This window comes from Leopardus geoffroyi, chromosome B4 (assembly GCF_018350155.1).
Source record: "Leopardus geoffroyi isolate Oge1 chromosome B4, O.geoffroyi_Oge1_pat1.0, whole genome shotgun sequence".
Taxonomy (NCBI): Eukaryota; Metazoa; Chordata; class Mammalia; order Carnivora; family Felidae; genus Leopardus; species Leopardus geoffroyi.
Genome location: NC_059341.1, coordinates 83,217,172 through 83,233,537, shown reverse-complemented (window position 1 = coordinate 83,233,537; position 16,366 = coordinate 83,217,172). Strand labels below are relative to the sequence as shown.

The 16,366-nt window shown below is 50.0% G+C and overlaps 1 protein-coding gene across 1 annotated transcript; it reads right to left on the bottom strand.

Moving 5' to 3' along the window:
• Positions 1-810: 810 nt before the first annotated feature.
• Positions 811-15,254, bottom strand: ESYT1 (extended synaptotagmin 1). Its single transcript, XM_045466161.1, has 31 exons — positions 14,603-15,254; positions 12,906-12,947; positions 12,593-12,727; positions 12,402-12,475; positions 12,208-12,280; positions 11,960-12,049; positions 11,732-11,787; positions 11,170-11,293; positions 10,905-11,081; positions 10,695-10,777; positions 10,318-10,366; positions 10,100-10,186; positions 9,905-9,997; positions 9,609-9,680; positions 9,293-9,379; positions 7,692-7,841; positions 7,221-7,376; positions 6,920-7,096; positions 6,665-6,747; positions 6,490-6,538; positions 6,291-6,380; positions 6,083-6,178; positions 5,729-5,800; positions 5,550-5,636; positions 2,987-3,127; positions 2,720-2,874; positions 2,515-2,613; positions 2,305-2,436; positions 2,125-2,230; positions 1,843-1,892; positions 811-1,651 (listed from the first exon to the last, which is right to left on the bottom strand). The coding sequence occupies exons 1-31, from the start codon at positions 14,990-14,992 to the stop codon at positions 1,612-1,614; spliced, it is 3,315 nt and encodes a 1,104-aa protein (XP_045322117.1). The 5' UTR covers positions 14,993-15,254; the 3' UTR covers positions 811-1,611.
• Positions 15,255-16,366: the final 1,112 nt, after the last annotated feature.

The window sequence follows — 16,366 nt, the reverse complement described above, 5'->3', positions numbered from 1 at the left end:
TATTTCAATTTATTTTGTGCATCTGTTTGCAAGATGTGCCCTCAAGGGTCAGAGAAGCCTAGAAGAGAATATTTTTGGGGTCTGGGAATTCTCAAAGAATTTCTCCATATAAATTAATGGGAATTTTTCACTTTACATTATTTCAGATTAGGAAAGGTTTCACAGGAATGTTCTACCTTCAGATAGCAGAGGAAGCCTGTATGTGTGGGTTTATTTCTGGGCTCTCTGTTGTGTTGACCTGTTTTTTATGCCAATACTTTACTGTTTTCGTTACTATATCTTTACAATATACTTTGAGATCAAGGAGTATGGTGCCTCTAGCTTTGTTCTTCCTTCTCAAGATTGCTTTGGCTGTTCGGGGACTTTTGTGGTTCCATACAGATTTTAGGATTATTTCTGTGAAAGATGCCATTGGATTTTTGATAGGGATTGCACTGGCTTTATATTGTTTTGGGTAGTGTGGACATTTTAACAATACTTCCAGTCCATGAACATAGAATGTCTTTTATCTGTCTTCAGTTCCTTTCCTAAAGTGTAATATAGTTTTCAGTGTACAGGTCTTTCACCTCCTTGGTTAAATTTATTTTTGGGTCTTTCACTCTTTGAAACCACTGTAAATGGGATTGTTTTAATGTACCTGATTAGAAATGCAACAGATTTTTGTATGTTGATTTTGTATCCTACAACTTTACTGAATTTTGAGTTCTAAGTTTTTTTGGTGGTCTTTAAGGTTTCCTAAATAGAATGTCATGTCATCTGCAAATAGTGACAGAAGCTGGATTCCCTGTCCTTAAGGAAAAGAGCCACAGCTGGTTTGAGTATAATGTTTAATGTAAGATACAGTGGATTGGCAGAGTTGGTGCAAAACCAAGAGATTCAGTTCTCGTCAGTGAGTTAACAGCCTAGGCACCTGGGCAAAACATTGGCTCTGCTGGCCCGAGTCCTCCGAGTTCCTCTGCACAGCACCAGCTAGAGGTTCCAAGATTGATATCCACTACTTGAAGGCTTGGATAGGATCTAAGTGTTCTCATTCCCAAAGTGAGTGAAGAGACTGCCCTAGTCATCACAGCAGGTGTAATTTGCAGGACAGACTTGAGGAAAAGTGGGGATAGAACCGGCCCTGTGGGCCTGGGTTGCTGTACATTTACTACATGCAATAGTCCAAGAGACTCTTGACTTGAGTGTTTAGCCTGTCCACCTTCCCACCTATGTGTTTACCCTCCCTGACTGTTCATGGTGGGGAAGAAGGTGAGCATCCAATTAAAGAAAAAAAGGTCTTTCCAAAAGCTATATTTGGCATAAGCTGATGCCACTGCAGGTGCTGCCAGTGGCCAGGCACAGGTACAGAAGGCCCTGAGGAGTTGGGGGGGAAGGAGAAGAATGTGCAGGCAGAGCAGGAAATAGCCAGCTCAGGTCTCTGCCTGAGGCCATGCAGTAAAGGGTAACCTGTGGTCCTCCTCTTTGGTCAGGCAAAGGCCCTGGCATGGGCCTGGGAGGTGAGAGGGTGAGGGGCACAGGCTCTGCCCTTGGGCCCTAGCTGTAGGCTCATCACATTGAGGTGATGCAGCAAGAGGCAAGGCAAGGAGACAGTAGGCTGGTAATCCTTGGCTCCTAGGAACTGCCCTTGTCCTTGTCATCCATGAGGTCATACCTGTGGGAACACGCAGAGGAAGCTCAGGTAGAAAGGTAACCTGTGTCCTCTTATAAATGAAACATGTCCCAAGCACTCCTATACTTCAGCGAATCAACAGTTCTCACCTCAGAATGCATTCTTTTCTCCCTTCCTATGATTGGGATTTCTCTTAAATATCCAGGCCCATTCCCCACCTATCCGATACTCACCATTGGGCTGCTCCCTGGGAAAGGTCTATCTCTGCAAGGTCCAGCTGCACCTGTGTGGATGATGGTAGGAGCAAGGTGTTATTTTGACATCTCCAAAGACCACATCCCATCATCACATATTCCTGGTCCAAACCAGTGCAGTGCGGTGGTCTGGTACTATGCAGGCCACCTGTATAGTACTGTCACCTTCAGTGCTTCCTTCCTAAGTCCCTGAGGGACTATAGCCTCATTACCAGCAGCTTCTAAGTCTTACCTTTGCCTTGCTTGTCCTCACCCTCTTACCTTCCCCAGCAGCTCACGCTCTCTTGACATGAAGGAGGAATTAGACTTCACAGAGACATCCAGCTTTCGCCGCAAGGCCTCATCCAGGGGCAGTTCCCACTCAAACCTGGGGAGGGACTGGGTCTTAGGGGCAGGGGCTCCCTCCCAAGCCTGCCATCTCCCCCTGAATGCCTGACTGACCGCTCACTGAATTCGGGATTTAGGGTCCTCTTCTTCTGTGAGGTCTTCCTCTTGGTGCCCCGGTTCTTGTCTGGCAGTAGCAACAGTGACACGTAGGGGTCCGGGGGATCCCGTCCATTTTGTCGAAGGGCCCTGCAACAGGGAGATGAAGGTAGAAGGCAGTCCAAGGTGGGGGGAGGGAGGATGGGAACCCGGAGCATAGGGTCTCACCGGCAACTGTGCACGATGCTGACTAGCTTCCGTTCTTCACTGTAATACCAGACCGTCAGTTTCACCTGGCCCAGGGGCCCTGCTGGAGCCTCAACGGGACTATGGAGAGATGGAGATAGTGCTGGAAGAAGATAGTACTTCGGGAGCCTGTGGCTTACCCTTTGTATTCCTGACTGCACCCCATCTTTCTGTCCAAAGCCCTTACCTGTCACCATGTGTTAAGCGCTGCCGAAGCTCTGGGGCTGAGGAAGTGATATGAGGCAGCCCCCCCCAGAGCTCTGGTTCTTCACTCAGAGATGAGGAGCTGTGGCTGTAGCTGTGGCTGTGCGCTTCCACTCCTGAGTGCTGGGACACCAGGATCTAGGTAGGCAAGAAGGCCGTGAGCAGGGCAGACTCGTGCTCAACTTCCTTGCTATGAGGGCGTGGCCCTTGGTTTCCATCCTCCCTTGGCCCGTCATCTCCTGGCACTCACCCCCAGCTGTGCTCTCAGCAGCACCTGCCCTTGTCCGTTGTTAAGTGTAAACCAACGGTCCAAGCAGAGCTGGTCAGTCACAAGTAGCTCCGAGAGGGGCAGGGAAAGTGAGCCCAGTGCACCAGTCCCCTCGCCCCGAACCTGTGGAGTCAAGAGGTCAATGATTTAACCCTGGTGTTCTAGTTCCAAACGCTTGGACACTTGGGTGGTTTCGGAGAGAGACTCCCCTTTGTGACAGAGAAGCCATGTTGCTGGTCCCGCTTCCCTTCCTTTCCTAACCAGAGTGGACCATGCTATCTGTACTTCCCAGGCATTCACAAATTATGCCCAAGGGCTGTAATAGCTGCATAGGTGGAGAAAAAGAACAGTAAAAATGGAATTAAATGTTTCCTGCCCTTCCAACCCCATTTCCTTATTCCTAAGTAACTACCTGTAAACCCTGTTTTCTTAGTTCTAGCATAATTCTAGCTAATATGCCTATATATCACTTTATTGTGATTTGTCAGCTTTGGTGTCTATTGACCTGCAATGCAAGGTCAAGAATTGAGCTCATTTGCATCTCTTCTCTATCTTTGCTTGTGTTGTTGATAGATCCATTAAGTTCTACTGGTTTCTGTTCGTATAATTCTCTATTTATTGTTTTATCAACTTTAGAAAGTATCTGACTCTTCACACTTCAGAAGGGGAAGGGTACCCCTATATTACCTCCCTCTCCCCACTCCCATACCTCTTTACTTTTGCTCACCCTTCACTCTTCATGCCATTGAAGTTGCTCCAATAATCAGTGACCTCATTTTCAAAGTCAATCAATAGTTTTTGGTCATCTAATTTTTTATTATATTTATTTTAATTTATTTTGAGAGAGAGAGAGTGCGGGAATGCACACAAGCACATGAGTTGGTGGGGCGGGGGGTGCAGAGGAAGAGAGAGAATCCCACGCAGGCTCTGTGTGTCGGTATAGAGCCTGATGTGGGGCTCGAACCCATAAAACATGATATCATGACCTGAGCCGAAACCAAGACTGAGCCACCCAGGTGCCCCTAATTTTGTTTTTTAGTAACATTTGGCTACTTCTTATCTTTTCATACATTCTTCTTTTGGTTTCATTAACCCTTTCTTTCCTGGTGAGCACCCCACTGCCCTGGCCACGCTGCAGGCCCTTTGAAGGGCGCTTCTTCCTCTGCCTGCCCTTTCACTGCTGCCATGCTCAATGTGTCCATCCTTGGTCTTCTTTTCACCCTACATCCCTAAGAATGCACCTCATACCCACGGCTACAGTTGCTACACGGTGCTTATTCATGATGTTCAAACAAGAGGGAGAGGGAGGAACACCATAGTGGGCCATAGATGTACCTTCTGGATGGCTCTTTCCCCTTGTATGGTCTCAGAGATCTCAAATTCAAAAACTTCTGCTTTGGTGGTGCCCGGGTGACTCAGTCAGTTAAGCGTCAGACTCCTGATTTAGGCTCAGGTCATGATCTCAGGGTTTGTGGGATCGGGCCCCCTGTTGGGCTCTACACTGACAGCATGGAGCCTGCTTGGTATTCTCTTCTCTCCCTCTCTCTCTGTCCCCTGCCCCCCACTCTCTCTCAAAAATAAATAAACATTTTCAAAAAACTCTTAAACTCCTGCTTTGGGCATTCCCTGTGTTGGCAATGGCACCCTTCTCTGTCCAGCTACCTACCATGCTAAGAACCCAGGAGTTAGCATCTCGACTGTTCCTTGTTCCATCTCCCCCCATGTCAAATTAACCACCACCAAATACCATCCAAGCTTGGTCATTTCTTGTTTATTACTCTAATAGACTGTTAACTGATTTCCCTGCCTCCAACATCATCTTCCTTTAGTCCATTCTTTATCCTGCTATCAGCATGATCTCTGTAAAGTGCAAATCTGGGTGTGTCACCCCTCACTCATTTATTTATTTATATGTTTAATTTTGATAGAGTGCATGAGTGGGGCAGGGGCAGAGAGTGAGGGGGACAGAGGATCTGAAGTGGGCTCTGAGCTGTCAGCAGCAAGCCCGATGTGGGGCTGGAACTCACAAACCATTGTGAGATAATGACCTGAGCCGAAGTTAGATGCTCAGCCATCCAGGCTGCCCCACCCCTCCCCTCCCCTCACTCCCTCAACTGTTTTCCTGTGCCTTTAGATAAATCCAGATTCTTAGCATAATATTCAAGAGCCCCTGTGATCTTGCTTCTGTCTGCCTCTCTGATCTATAATTTGCCTTCTTTCTGCTCCTTCTCTTCTCAGCCTGAAGACTTTTCCTTCTCTTCTTGGTCAGAGTTTGTTTACCCTTAAGCTCAGAGGTCGTCTAAGGATGCCTCTCTTATTGCCTTTACCTTTTCCCCTAGTCTGACATGAAAGCCCTCCTTTTTTCCCCACAGTGCCTTTTCGTCAGCAGTTGTCAGTCTGGAAGTTTTCCGTGGTTATTTTTCTCCCAAAAGAGAGTGTGAGCTCCATAAAGATAAGAACTAGATCTTTTATCTCTGAACGCCCTGTGCCTGGTTCAGTGCCCAGCCCGTGATGGCAGAATGTTCACAGAATGAATTTATAGTACCTGCAACTCCAGGCTCTCAGTGTTTGGTTTCCTGATGAGAAAGGAGGCACTCTCATCCCAGACAGGGGCTGAAGTTTGGGAAATAGTCTGGTGGAGATGAAGGGTTACGGTCAGTGGTTGGAACTCTCTCCTCTGCATCTCTCATCCCTCCCAGACAGCCCTGTGGCATTTTCTAATACCTTCGTCTTGTGAGAAGTATCTCCCACAGTGAGAGTAGCGTAAGGACTGGGAGGCTTGGTACCTTTTCGGAGCTAAGAGACAGAATATTGTGTTAAATACGGTCTTAAATTTAGACTCGTTAGGCAGATCCCCTGCTCCCCTCACAAATTCCATCCACAGCCAGTGACCAGGTCCCCATTATTACTTGACAGCCACCACCCTCCTGGCCTCAAACAGACCATTCTTCCCACCCCAGCACCACCCTGGGAAAGAGGAATTTGGAATTTACTATTCCAAATACACCAGGGGCATCCAAACCTGAGGGAGGCGGAGCAAGGGCCAGGGAGCTATGGGGCGTGGGGAGCAGATCTCACCGGCAGGTCCTCCGCCCGCTCCAGATAAACGGACAGCAGGGCCGCTGCCAGTTCTGCACTCTTCTGCGTCTGGATCAAACTGTTCACCTGCAGCACCTGTGGGAAGACACACTCGGCTTGGAGTGGTGACTGACATACTGGGGCCTGGCATACACCTCAGAAGCTGACACAAGAGTTCGCCTTGACCCATCTGGAGTCCATTCCCTACCTCCTCTAACTCCGCAGCAGTGGGCCGGGGGGTCAGACGCTCCAGACGCAAGTGCAGGCGGCCAGATGGCACGTCCTCCAGAGTCAGCCACTGAGGAAGTAGGCAGGGTTAAGGCTTGAGGATGTGGGGACAGAGGGACTAGAAGAGTGAGACATGGGTCAAGATCAGGAAGGATTATTGATTCTAATTTCTTGCTCACCTCATCAAGGAAGCCAGTGTTTAGGACTGCAGTGAGACTCACTTTACTCCTGTAGAGGAGAAAGATTTAAACAAGAGGCCAACGGTCAGAGCCATGACTCTGTCTCCCCAGAGCCAGACTTCCGTGGCCTACAGAGGCCCAGCCTGTCTTCGCCGCCAGACTCCCATCCTCTCACCTGCCCAGAAAGTCATCCTTGTCCAAGTCCTTGTCAAAAACTTCAATGTCTAGCTCTTGGCCTGGAATTGATGTGACAATCACCTAGTGGGAGAGAATAGTGCAAAGGGGATTCTTTCCTTTTTTCTCCCAAATGACTAGGAACCTCCCCCTCAATCACCTGAACCCCGGAGGGCTTTCTGACCCTGGGGCTCTCTCAGAGCTAGAGGGAAGAAGGGGAAGGGACTCAGAGGAGTCCCAGCTGCTCAATTCTGACCTCAAAAACCTCATTCCAGCGGGGATTGAGATCTTCCCGAACAACACGGCTCCGGAAGCTTCGACCTGCCAGCTTTAGTTTCACATAGGGGTCTGACTTGCCCTTTACCAATCCCCCCAAGAAACGGTCTTTGGCAATCAGATCCTGGGCCTCTAATACATGGATCCGAAGCACATTCTGCAAAAGGGACAGACAGAGGCACCAGATGGCTGTGAGAGATAAACCTGACAAAACCAGCCCTGAAAAACAGGCTTTGCACACTTAGGCAACCGACCCTAGTCCTTTCTAGATATAGACTCACCTCAGTCCCAAAGTGACTATCAGGAGTAGTATGACAAGGTCGAGGTGGGGCATCCACACTGCTGCCTGCCTGGGAGCTCTCACTGTCCGGGTCCCAAGCACCAGGTGTTCCAGGCACGGTGGGAAAGTGCACTTCTGATGAATCCAAGTACAAGATCTGGGAAGGGTAGTGTAGTTGTCAAATCAAAGAAGTGCAGCTGACCACCTGCAAGCAAGGTATGTGGGGGTGGGGGGGCAGAGCAGAGGCTCTGACCGAGAAAACAGGTTTCTGCTTTGGCTGGGCTCATCTCTAGAAGGTTCCCTCCACACTCTTCCTACTCACACACTATTTCTTCCCCAGTTAGGTCAACAAACACTTTTGTGTGCCTGATAGGTGCTTCCACACATATTAGAGGATTCCCTTTCCTTACTCTTAATACCAAGGAATCTACAAGGCCCTTCACCACCCTCAGTGCTTCCTCTGTCTCCATACCCTCATAACCAATTTCATGTAGAGCCTGGAGTTTGGGCCAGAGCTGCTGAGCTGGAACCACTGGTCCAAGGTGAGTTCAGGGGCAGTCAGCAGGCGACCCAGAGGCAGGGTCAGTGCCCCTAAAGTCAAGGCCCTGGAGTCATCCTTCACCTAGAGGCACAGGAAGAGGGGATGTAGTGAAGAGATTAGGAAAAAGACCTATTGGGGAAATTGTAACCTGCCACCAGCTTCATTTGCTCTGTGCCAATCACCTTTTGTCCCACTCTAGCCAACTTTTCTTAACAGTCCACCTACTCCATCGTTCCTTCTGCCTTTGCTCATCCTGTTCCCATTATCTAAAAAGTTCTCATTCTCCTCCCCCTACCTATTTTTTAAAAATTTTTGTTACTTTTTTTTAGTTTACTCTATTTACTTACTTTCCCTCCCCCTGCCTATTTAAATCCTATTAATCACTTAGGGCCCACTTAAAATTCTTCACAAAATGTCTCTAGTCGCTCAAGCCTCCATACCTTTCTTTGGCTATCCTTAGCACTACATTATGGGTACTTTATTCCCATTAGTTAATATTGAATAACTTCTGGGTGGTTTTATACATGTGTGTCTTGTCTGTGAAACTAGCCAGTAAACTTCATGAAGGCAGATACTGTTTCATGTTTTTTTCTGTGATCTTTAAGCTTCTAGATGTCTACATGGCTTCTCTGGCATGTTTAATTGTGATGTTTAACAGACATTCTTGCAGTTTAAGATGACACTTTTAAAATAAAATTCTCTCCTGGGGCACCTGGGTGACTCAGTCAGCTAAGCAACCAACTCTTGATTTCAGCTAAGGTCATGATATCACAGTCTGTGCGACGGAGCCCCAAGTCGGGATCTGTGCTGACAGTGTGGAGCCTGCTTCGGATTCTCTCTCTCTGTCCCTTTCCAGCTCATGTAAGAGTACACACTCTCTTGCAAAATAAACATTAAAAAAATAAAATAAAATTCTAATCATGACTTGAGCCCTGCCACTTGATGGGAGAATCAACAGAACCTGTAAGATTTTTTTTTTTTTTTTTTTTTAAAGTAGGCTTCACACCCAGTCAGAACTCACAAGCCTGAGATCAAGACCTGAGTTGAGATCAAGAGCTGGATGCTTAACTGACTAAGCCAACCAGGTGCCCTAGAACCTGTAGAATCTTATGTGGAATTGACATTCTCTATTGTAATTTTTGCTTCTGTTTATTTTCACATTTTCTTTTTTCACTGAAAAGGAAAGATGATGCTTAGTTTTAAATGTTAGAAGTGTACAAGTTGTTTTGTTACAATGAAACTAAATAAGGAAAAATATAATAAAAGGCTAAGTACTCAATATGTTCTTTTTTAAAAAATAATTTCACTGAGGCATAACTTGCCATAAAATCACTCATTTTAAGTATACAATTCTCAGTTATAAAGAATGATTCTAGAGAGATAGTTGGGGAAGAATGGAGTGCTTCAAGGAGGTGGAGAGTCTATGTAGATGGACTGAAATCGTGATCAAAAGGCAGATGGAAGAAGGGGATACAGACCTGGGAAGGCAGAATAGGGTATTCAGAAGGAGCTCAGTGCGGTGATCGTCTCACCTGCACATCAAGCTCCTGGCTTCGAGGGTCTTGCAGGAAAAACCGGAAGGCCTCTTCCCACACCGGACAGTTGTTGCTGTAGACAGCCTGGAGACGCACAGGATGGGATTAAGGTTACGTGCTGCAGTACCCATTCCTGTTTCTCCAGAAAACCTTTGCCTTTACAGGCAGCCTAAATGGGAGACTTCATCTCAAGAACAATCCTCCCCTACCCCACCAGGCACGCGTGCGTGGGTGCGTGCGCGCACGCGCGCGCACACACACACACACACACACACACACACACCATCTCCCACAATGATATCCTGGCCCTCACCTTGCTCTCCTGGGTCATATCCTGAATTGAAAGTTGTACCATGGGATTGGGTTCCTTGTTCCCCTTCTTTAGCTGTGGGGGAAGAATTAGAAAGTCACCATCTTGGTGTTTTTGGTTTTGTCTCCGTGAGTGAAGTTGGGCTCTCATCAGAATCTTTTCCCTGAGGTGGCTCTGATCCCCTCCTTGGAACCCTTGCATGCTGCTGCTTCTGAAGCCCAGTTGGCAGGGGCAAGACAGGGTATGGGAATGCTGCATCCAGGGTTTCCTGTTCAGCTGCCCTCAGAAACCACACTCACAGGAAGATCCTGGGCCCGGTCCAGATAGACAACTAAGATGGCAGCTGATGGGGGCTCTGGTCGGGAGGAGACTCCTCGATTCCACTGCAGAACCTAGAGGGAAGGGGTCGGTAGTCAGACCCTTGCCCTCCAGTTCCCCATATTTCCAGTCATCTGTTTCTCCCCTGCCAGCTTCCTGTTTGCCAGGTTGGTTACCTGCTCCAGTTTTTCTGCAGATGGCAAAAGTGACAGCCATTCTAGCCTTAAGTGAACTTGGCCTTGCCCACCTTGTAGAGGAAACCACTGGAGGGATAGAAGAAAGTGAGGTATAACAGAGATCAGATATTTACCCAACCTCTTCTCTACCAGTGTAGCAACTATTGTCAACCCAATGGGTTGAGACCACCCTCCCTCTTCCTCTTGTCTCAACTTACATTATCCAGCACTCCAGCCTGCAATACCTTCCCTACATCCAGCTTCATCCTAGAGGGGGTGGGGAGGGGACAGTGAGAGGGGGGAAAAGGAGAATGTGTTGTAATTAATAGCATGTCACTGGCCCTCCACTCACCCACCCAGAAATAAATGGCAAATCTCAGACTCCCTTCTTGTACTCAGCAGATATGTGTGTGTGTGTGTGTGTGTGTGTGTGTGTGTGTGTGTGAGAGAGAGAGAGAGAGAGAGAGAGAAGGCAGGAAGAGGGTGTTAAGAAGGAAAATGATACACAATTCCCAGGCCTGGAAAAAGATTATAATTGCTTCTGCAACCGTGGTAGCACTGGGGCTTTAGAATCCTAACACAGGCAGAGTCTCACCTGCCCAGAAAGTCATCTTTGTCTGGATCCTTATCAAACACCTCCACCTCAATCTCCTGCCCTGGGACCTCATGGACCATCACCTGAAGAACATTACAGCGTTAAGGGTCTCATGGGCTACACTGTGAGGATCATCCAATCAGGATCTTCTCTCACAGCCTCCCAGGGCCTCCCCCATTTGACACAATTCCCACTCCTCAGCTGTCCCACCTCGTAAGTCTCTCCCCACTGGGGGTTGAGGTCCTCATTGATGACCCGACTGCAGAATGTCTGGGTGCCCACTCGCACAAGTGCATAGGGGTCTGACTTGCCCTCGATCAGGCCCTTCACGTATTTGTCCTTGGAGCCCAGACCTCGGGCAGCCAGCAGGTGAATCCGAATAATGCCCTGGGCATAGGAATCAGATGGTAAGAAACTAAGGACCCAGCATGAGGTTCCTGAAAGAAGGATCTATCTGATGTTGGAGAGGCCATACCCTGGGAAGAGGGGAACGCAACTGCGCCACATCCTGAAGGTCAGGCACAAGGGGCACCAATAATCGGTTGGGCAACACAAGGAAGGCAGCAATGGAATCCATGATCATGGTGTCAGAGAGGGAGCTGGATGGGGGGGGGGGGGTAGAAAAGGAGCTGAACGTGGCCCCAAATTCCAATATCCACCCCCCAACCCCAGCTTTCTTTTCCACAACTGAGAGTGACCTAACGCTAGAGGGACATCCTTTCTTCACAATCTGTTTTTGCTACTCTTCCACCCTAATTCCCCACCTACTGCTCTGTCTCTTCACTGCTGTCCCAGCTCTTCCTTTTCTTTTTCCTCTTGCTGAGCTCTCTGCAGCCCTCTTCTTTCTCTATCCACAAGCATGCTCCCCCACAGGAGAAAAATAACAGCATGGAACTTTTCAGGGGTATCTGTTTTCTCTCTCCAGCTAGGATGATCAAGGCTCCTGGACGATATCAGCTGTATCTTTTACTGCTTGGTATCCCGAAAACCCCCAGCCCAGGGCTGGAACACTTAGGTGCTCAATAAATCCTTGATACCTGAGTCCTGGGATATCCAGCAGGTTGGTCATCCCTGTCCAGTTGATATCTAGGGTCTGGAAGGAAAGAGCAGGGAGATCAGCACAGAGCACAAGCTGGTATGGCCACACCCATCCAACAGTTGCCAGACCCCTCAGCCTTCCCTCCCCGATGCCCCAGAGCTGGCCACTCTCTCCCTCCCAATCCTGTTTTCCCTGCTTTCCCATTCAGCTCAGTGTTTTCCCTTACCGGGCGTCGGATAAAGAACATCGACACAGCCCCCACAATAGGAAGGTTCCCGATGAGCGGCTCAAGAATCACCCGCAAGACACCATGTAGCTGGGGCAAAAAAGAAGATCAAAGCATTTCTCTACAAAAGGACTTCTTTCCCTCCCAAACTTCCCCAGCTTTGGTTTTTCCAACTTTCCACTTCCCCACATCCGATGAAATTTAGGGCAAAGTCTCCCTATTATGGGTGCCCCTGACACATGCCCCACCTGCATGCCTTTGACGCCTGCTTTGCAGAAATATTTCTTCACTTCCACATCAATCTGCACATCACCTACATAGCTAGGGGTCGATAAGGAAGAGAACGAAGAGGGTTAGTACTAGGCTGAAATGGGGGGAGGGGAGTGAAACAGAGTGATCAGGATCCTGCTGAAGGGGAAGCAAGAAGAGTGAGTGGTGTTACCTGATGTTCAAATCCAAGAGGATCTGTTCTTTGCTCTGGCCAGGGTGAACCTTGACTCCTAGGATGCGCAATGGCTGCAGAGAGATGAATTCTTGAGAGAGAGAAGAGGGAAACGGAGGAGTATCTTCTGGGCCACCCACCTTCCCTGGCTCATCTCCTCCATCCAGTTATTTTCCTTCCTACACACATACCTTTTCACCCAGTTCCACTCGTGTAAATGTAAATGTTTGCAGATGGGGGTTAGAGCCTCGAACAGCTGGGGCCACAGTTTCAGTCAGAAGCTTCTCCATGTACTGGCCCAGGAAAGGCCAGACCTGGGCCACAATCTGGAAGGAGAGGGAACCGGTCACAGGAGAGCCCAATCTTCCTTCTAAAGGCAAGTTCCTTCGGAATCCTTCTCGCAGAGAGCACTGGGGCCAGACCTGACGAGTGGCAGGGTCTGGCAAGAGAAACGAACCCCATTCCTTCCTCATGAAAAATAAAAATCAAGACCATCATGCTCACCTTGTTTAGCCACTCAGCCTTTTCCACATCTGGGAAGCTGACCTAGAGGTGGGGAAGGGAGAGGTAGGGATGAGCACAGCCTCCACCTGTGGTTTCCTACTAAGATGCTGGGTGGTGTGCCCACAGAGGAAAGGAAACCAAAGTGTGACAGGGCCTCCTCACACCCAGGGGTTGGCCGGGAGGTGCTAGGATGTTCAGAGGATTCACCCCTCCACGGGGTTTCCGAGCTCCGAGGTCTCTCTGACAAGGGGCGCTGACGGGATGTGGGCCACACAAAGTTGCTCTGTGGAGAGCTGGGGATGTGAAATGAAGACAGCTGCTGGAGCAGAGAGGGAGGGAGGAGAAGGGCAACATTCTTTCTGGAGGGGGAGGTCCTGACAAATCAGAGTGTAAGGAGGAAACCCTGGGATTAGAGGAGTCTTGGTTCCGTTTTGCAGCCTTCCCACTTCACCCTGGACTGGGGCTTCTTCTACACCAAGAAGGTGAAGAGGGAAGCGGCTCTTTGAGGGGCCAGAAGTGCTGGCCGTTTTTGTTTTTTTCTTCATCTTCTTTATTTCGTTAGTGTGCCTTTTATGGGAAAGAAGGACACCTGTGGTTTGTATTGGCGGAGGAGGAGGGACAGTCGCCTCAGGAAGAAGACTGCTTTTCCATGATGAGGAGTAGGAGGAATAGCCAGTTGCTGCCTGGGCTACAAGTCCCCTGGGACCATTTCTCCCCCTTTCCCCTCTCCAGCCCTGGGCCTGCGCAGCATGGCTGTATCTGTCTAGTGTCAACTTTGATTCCGCTCTTCTGCCATTCTCCCCGGTAGAACCGCACCTCCGCTGGGAGGGGCAGGAAGGCGGGGGCAGGGAGGGGCCGCGTAACGGGCTCTGCCCCGGCGAGGGCTGAGAGCAGGCAGGGGGGTGAGGGGGCGCAGAAATAGGGCCCGGGTCCCAACCGAGCAAGCGCAGCGCGCAGTCCGGAAAAGGGTGGGGCCGGCCAGGGGCGGTGAAGTGTGGGCAGCGGGCACTGCAGCAGTCAGTCGGACTACCCTCCCCCCTCCCCCGCACCCCCGCCCTGAGTCCCGCAGCTGCCTCCGCTGCGCTGCGGCCCAGCTGCCTGGGGCTGTAAGGCGAGGGTCGGGGGTCTGTCCGGGTGCCGTGGCTCCCCCGAGCCGGGGTCGAGTCCCGGCGGGTACCCGGAGATAAGAGCGGGAAAAGGGAGAACATTATGGCCTTAAATAGGCAAAAAAAAAAAAAAAAAAAAAAAAAAAAAAAGAAAGAAAGAAAGAAAAAAGTCTCAAGGAAGACTGGAGTGACGAGGGAACCGTCTGAGCCGCAGCGGGGATGTCCGGGAGCAGCAAGGCGCGAGTGGCACCAGAAGCGAGGAACGCTCAAGCGTCTTGGCTAGGAGGGAGAGCCACGGCTGCGACAGGCTCCCCAGATGTTATAACTGCTCCTGCCCAAGCGCAGAGGAAGAAGTCCTGATTCTGTGGAAGGATCAGGATCTGGGCACGCGGAAAGGAGGGGGAAAGGGGGAAGAGTGGCTACCGGGTCCCAAGAGTGGCGTGTCCTAGCAGGCAGCCGGCTAGCGGGGCGAGAGGGGAGTCTCCCTCCCATGGTCCTAGGGTGGGGAGCTGACTTTAGGGACAGGGAGGGAGAGCCCTAGAGCCGAGGGGCTATGAGGGGGGCTATGCAGCACTGAGGGTGCTCGCTCACCCAGGCAGGTAGCTCTCGATGGCTCATATAAAGTGTTTTCGCCGTGAGCCGCTCCTCATCGTCCAGCAGCTGCCGCGCTGCCCGAAGGCTCCGTTCTTTCTCGTCGCGGACCCGGCGCCAGCCCAGGTAGAGGGCGAGGCCGAAGAGCACGAAACCCACGCTGAGTCCCACTGCCCCAGCCAGGTACACCGGCACGAGCACAAGCAGCCGCCGCCCGAATGAAGTCAGCAGCGCTAGGGCCTCACCCGCCGCGCCTGGGCCGGCAGGTTGGTTCCCAGAACTCAGGTCTCGCTTTGTGTGAGCAGCGGGGGGCTGGTCAGGGGGGTCGGAGGGAGCAGAGGGCTGATCCGCGGGGCTGGGGCTGGAGCCGTCTCCAGGAGAGCGCTCCATGGTGCCACCTCTGGGAGGACCCGCCCGACCCAGAGATCAGGAGAAGGTTGCTTAGCCTAGCGACCAGCTGCCCCCAACAAACCGTAACCCCTAGGCTGGGGGAGGGGAATTTAAGCCACGCCCCTTCTTTCTGAGGGCTCGGGTTGGCCGGCGCTGCATAGACCAAGGCGGAGTCAAAAGACAGAAACCCTGCCCCTCTTCCGCCGGGAGGCGCTAGGGTTCGGGAGAGGCAGGACCTCCCTGATTTGACCGAGTGTCAAGATGGGCAGTCTGGGATGGCGGGAAAAGGAGGAAAGAGGCTAAAAGAGCGGCACTTGATTGGTCAGAAAGAGGAGGCGTGGTGTACCATTTAAAGAGATGAGGCCCCGGCGCTCCCCCACGTGGAATGAGAGTGCCTGTGGTATGACATCATGCGGAGCCGCACCGCCAGTTACTCCGTTTTAGAGGGACTTGGGGTTGAGGGGTTGTGGAGGATGAGGATTTACTTCCACTCCATTCGGACGGGTTGGCAGGATTTGTCTGGAATTCCTACATGTTCGTTTGTCAGCTTTCCCTAGTTTTTATATTCTAAGCACGTTTCTTATTCTTCGGGGTTTCCGTGGCTGTCCTTACAAAACACCCCATGTGGAATGAAAGGTTCTGTCTATGCGGTCTTCAGCCCTCTACTTTGTGCAGTGTAACGACAGACGCTACAGAAAAACTGGAGAATACGAGAATTAGAGTTAGGATTCTCCAGCCTTCAGGGAAGAGAGAGAGAGACAGAGAGAAAACGGTGTGAATAGGAAGTGAGGCTTTATTTCTTATTAGTAATCTCCAAGATTTAGTTGGTTATCTTTATCATAGAGGGCAAATTAAACTGGCTCCCAAACGGTGGGGGCGGGAGTGGGGAGGGGAGATGCCTCGGCTGCAGTGGAATTGATTACATTTCCCATGATTTCCCTGATCCTGAGGAACTGAAATGAAGAGTAATGAGACAATTCTGTTTCTTATTTGCCTGAGTTGGAAGGAAAGTTCGGAATACAGTCACATGTAGAACTGATGCAATTCCATGTTGTATAGTGTACGTGTAGGAAGGGAAAAGCGCAGGGTACATTGATGACTACTGTTACTACTTAACTGGACTTAGAAACTAGACTAATTGGAAGCTCAGGAGGGAAGAATTGGTCATAAAATGATTATCTTTTAATGCAGTATGTGTGGACCTTGTGTTATTGTTTGAAGCAACAGGAAAAGTAGGGTTGATTGGTGGGGAGAGACTAGATCTGCAGCAGATAAATATTATCTGGCTCTGCAGGGCATAGATTCTATCAGACTGTTTCATCAACTCTGTTTAAAACCTATTCCTGCTCAACCTTACCCCCTTAAATTTTCTGA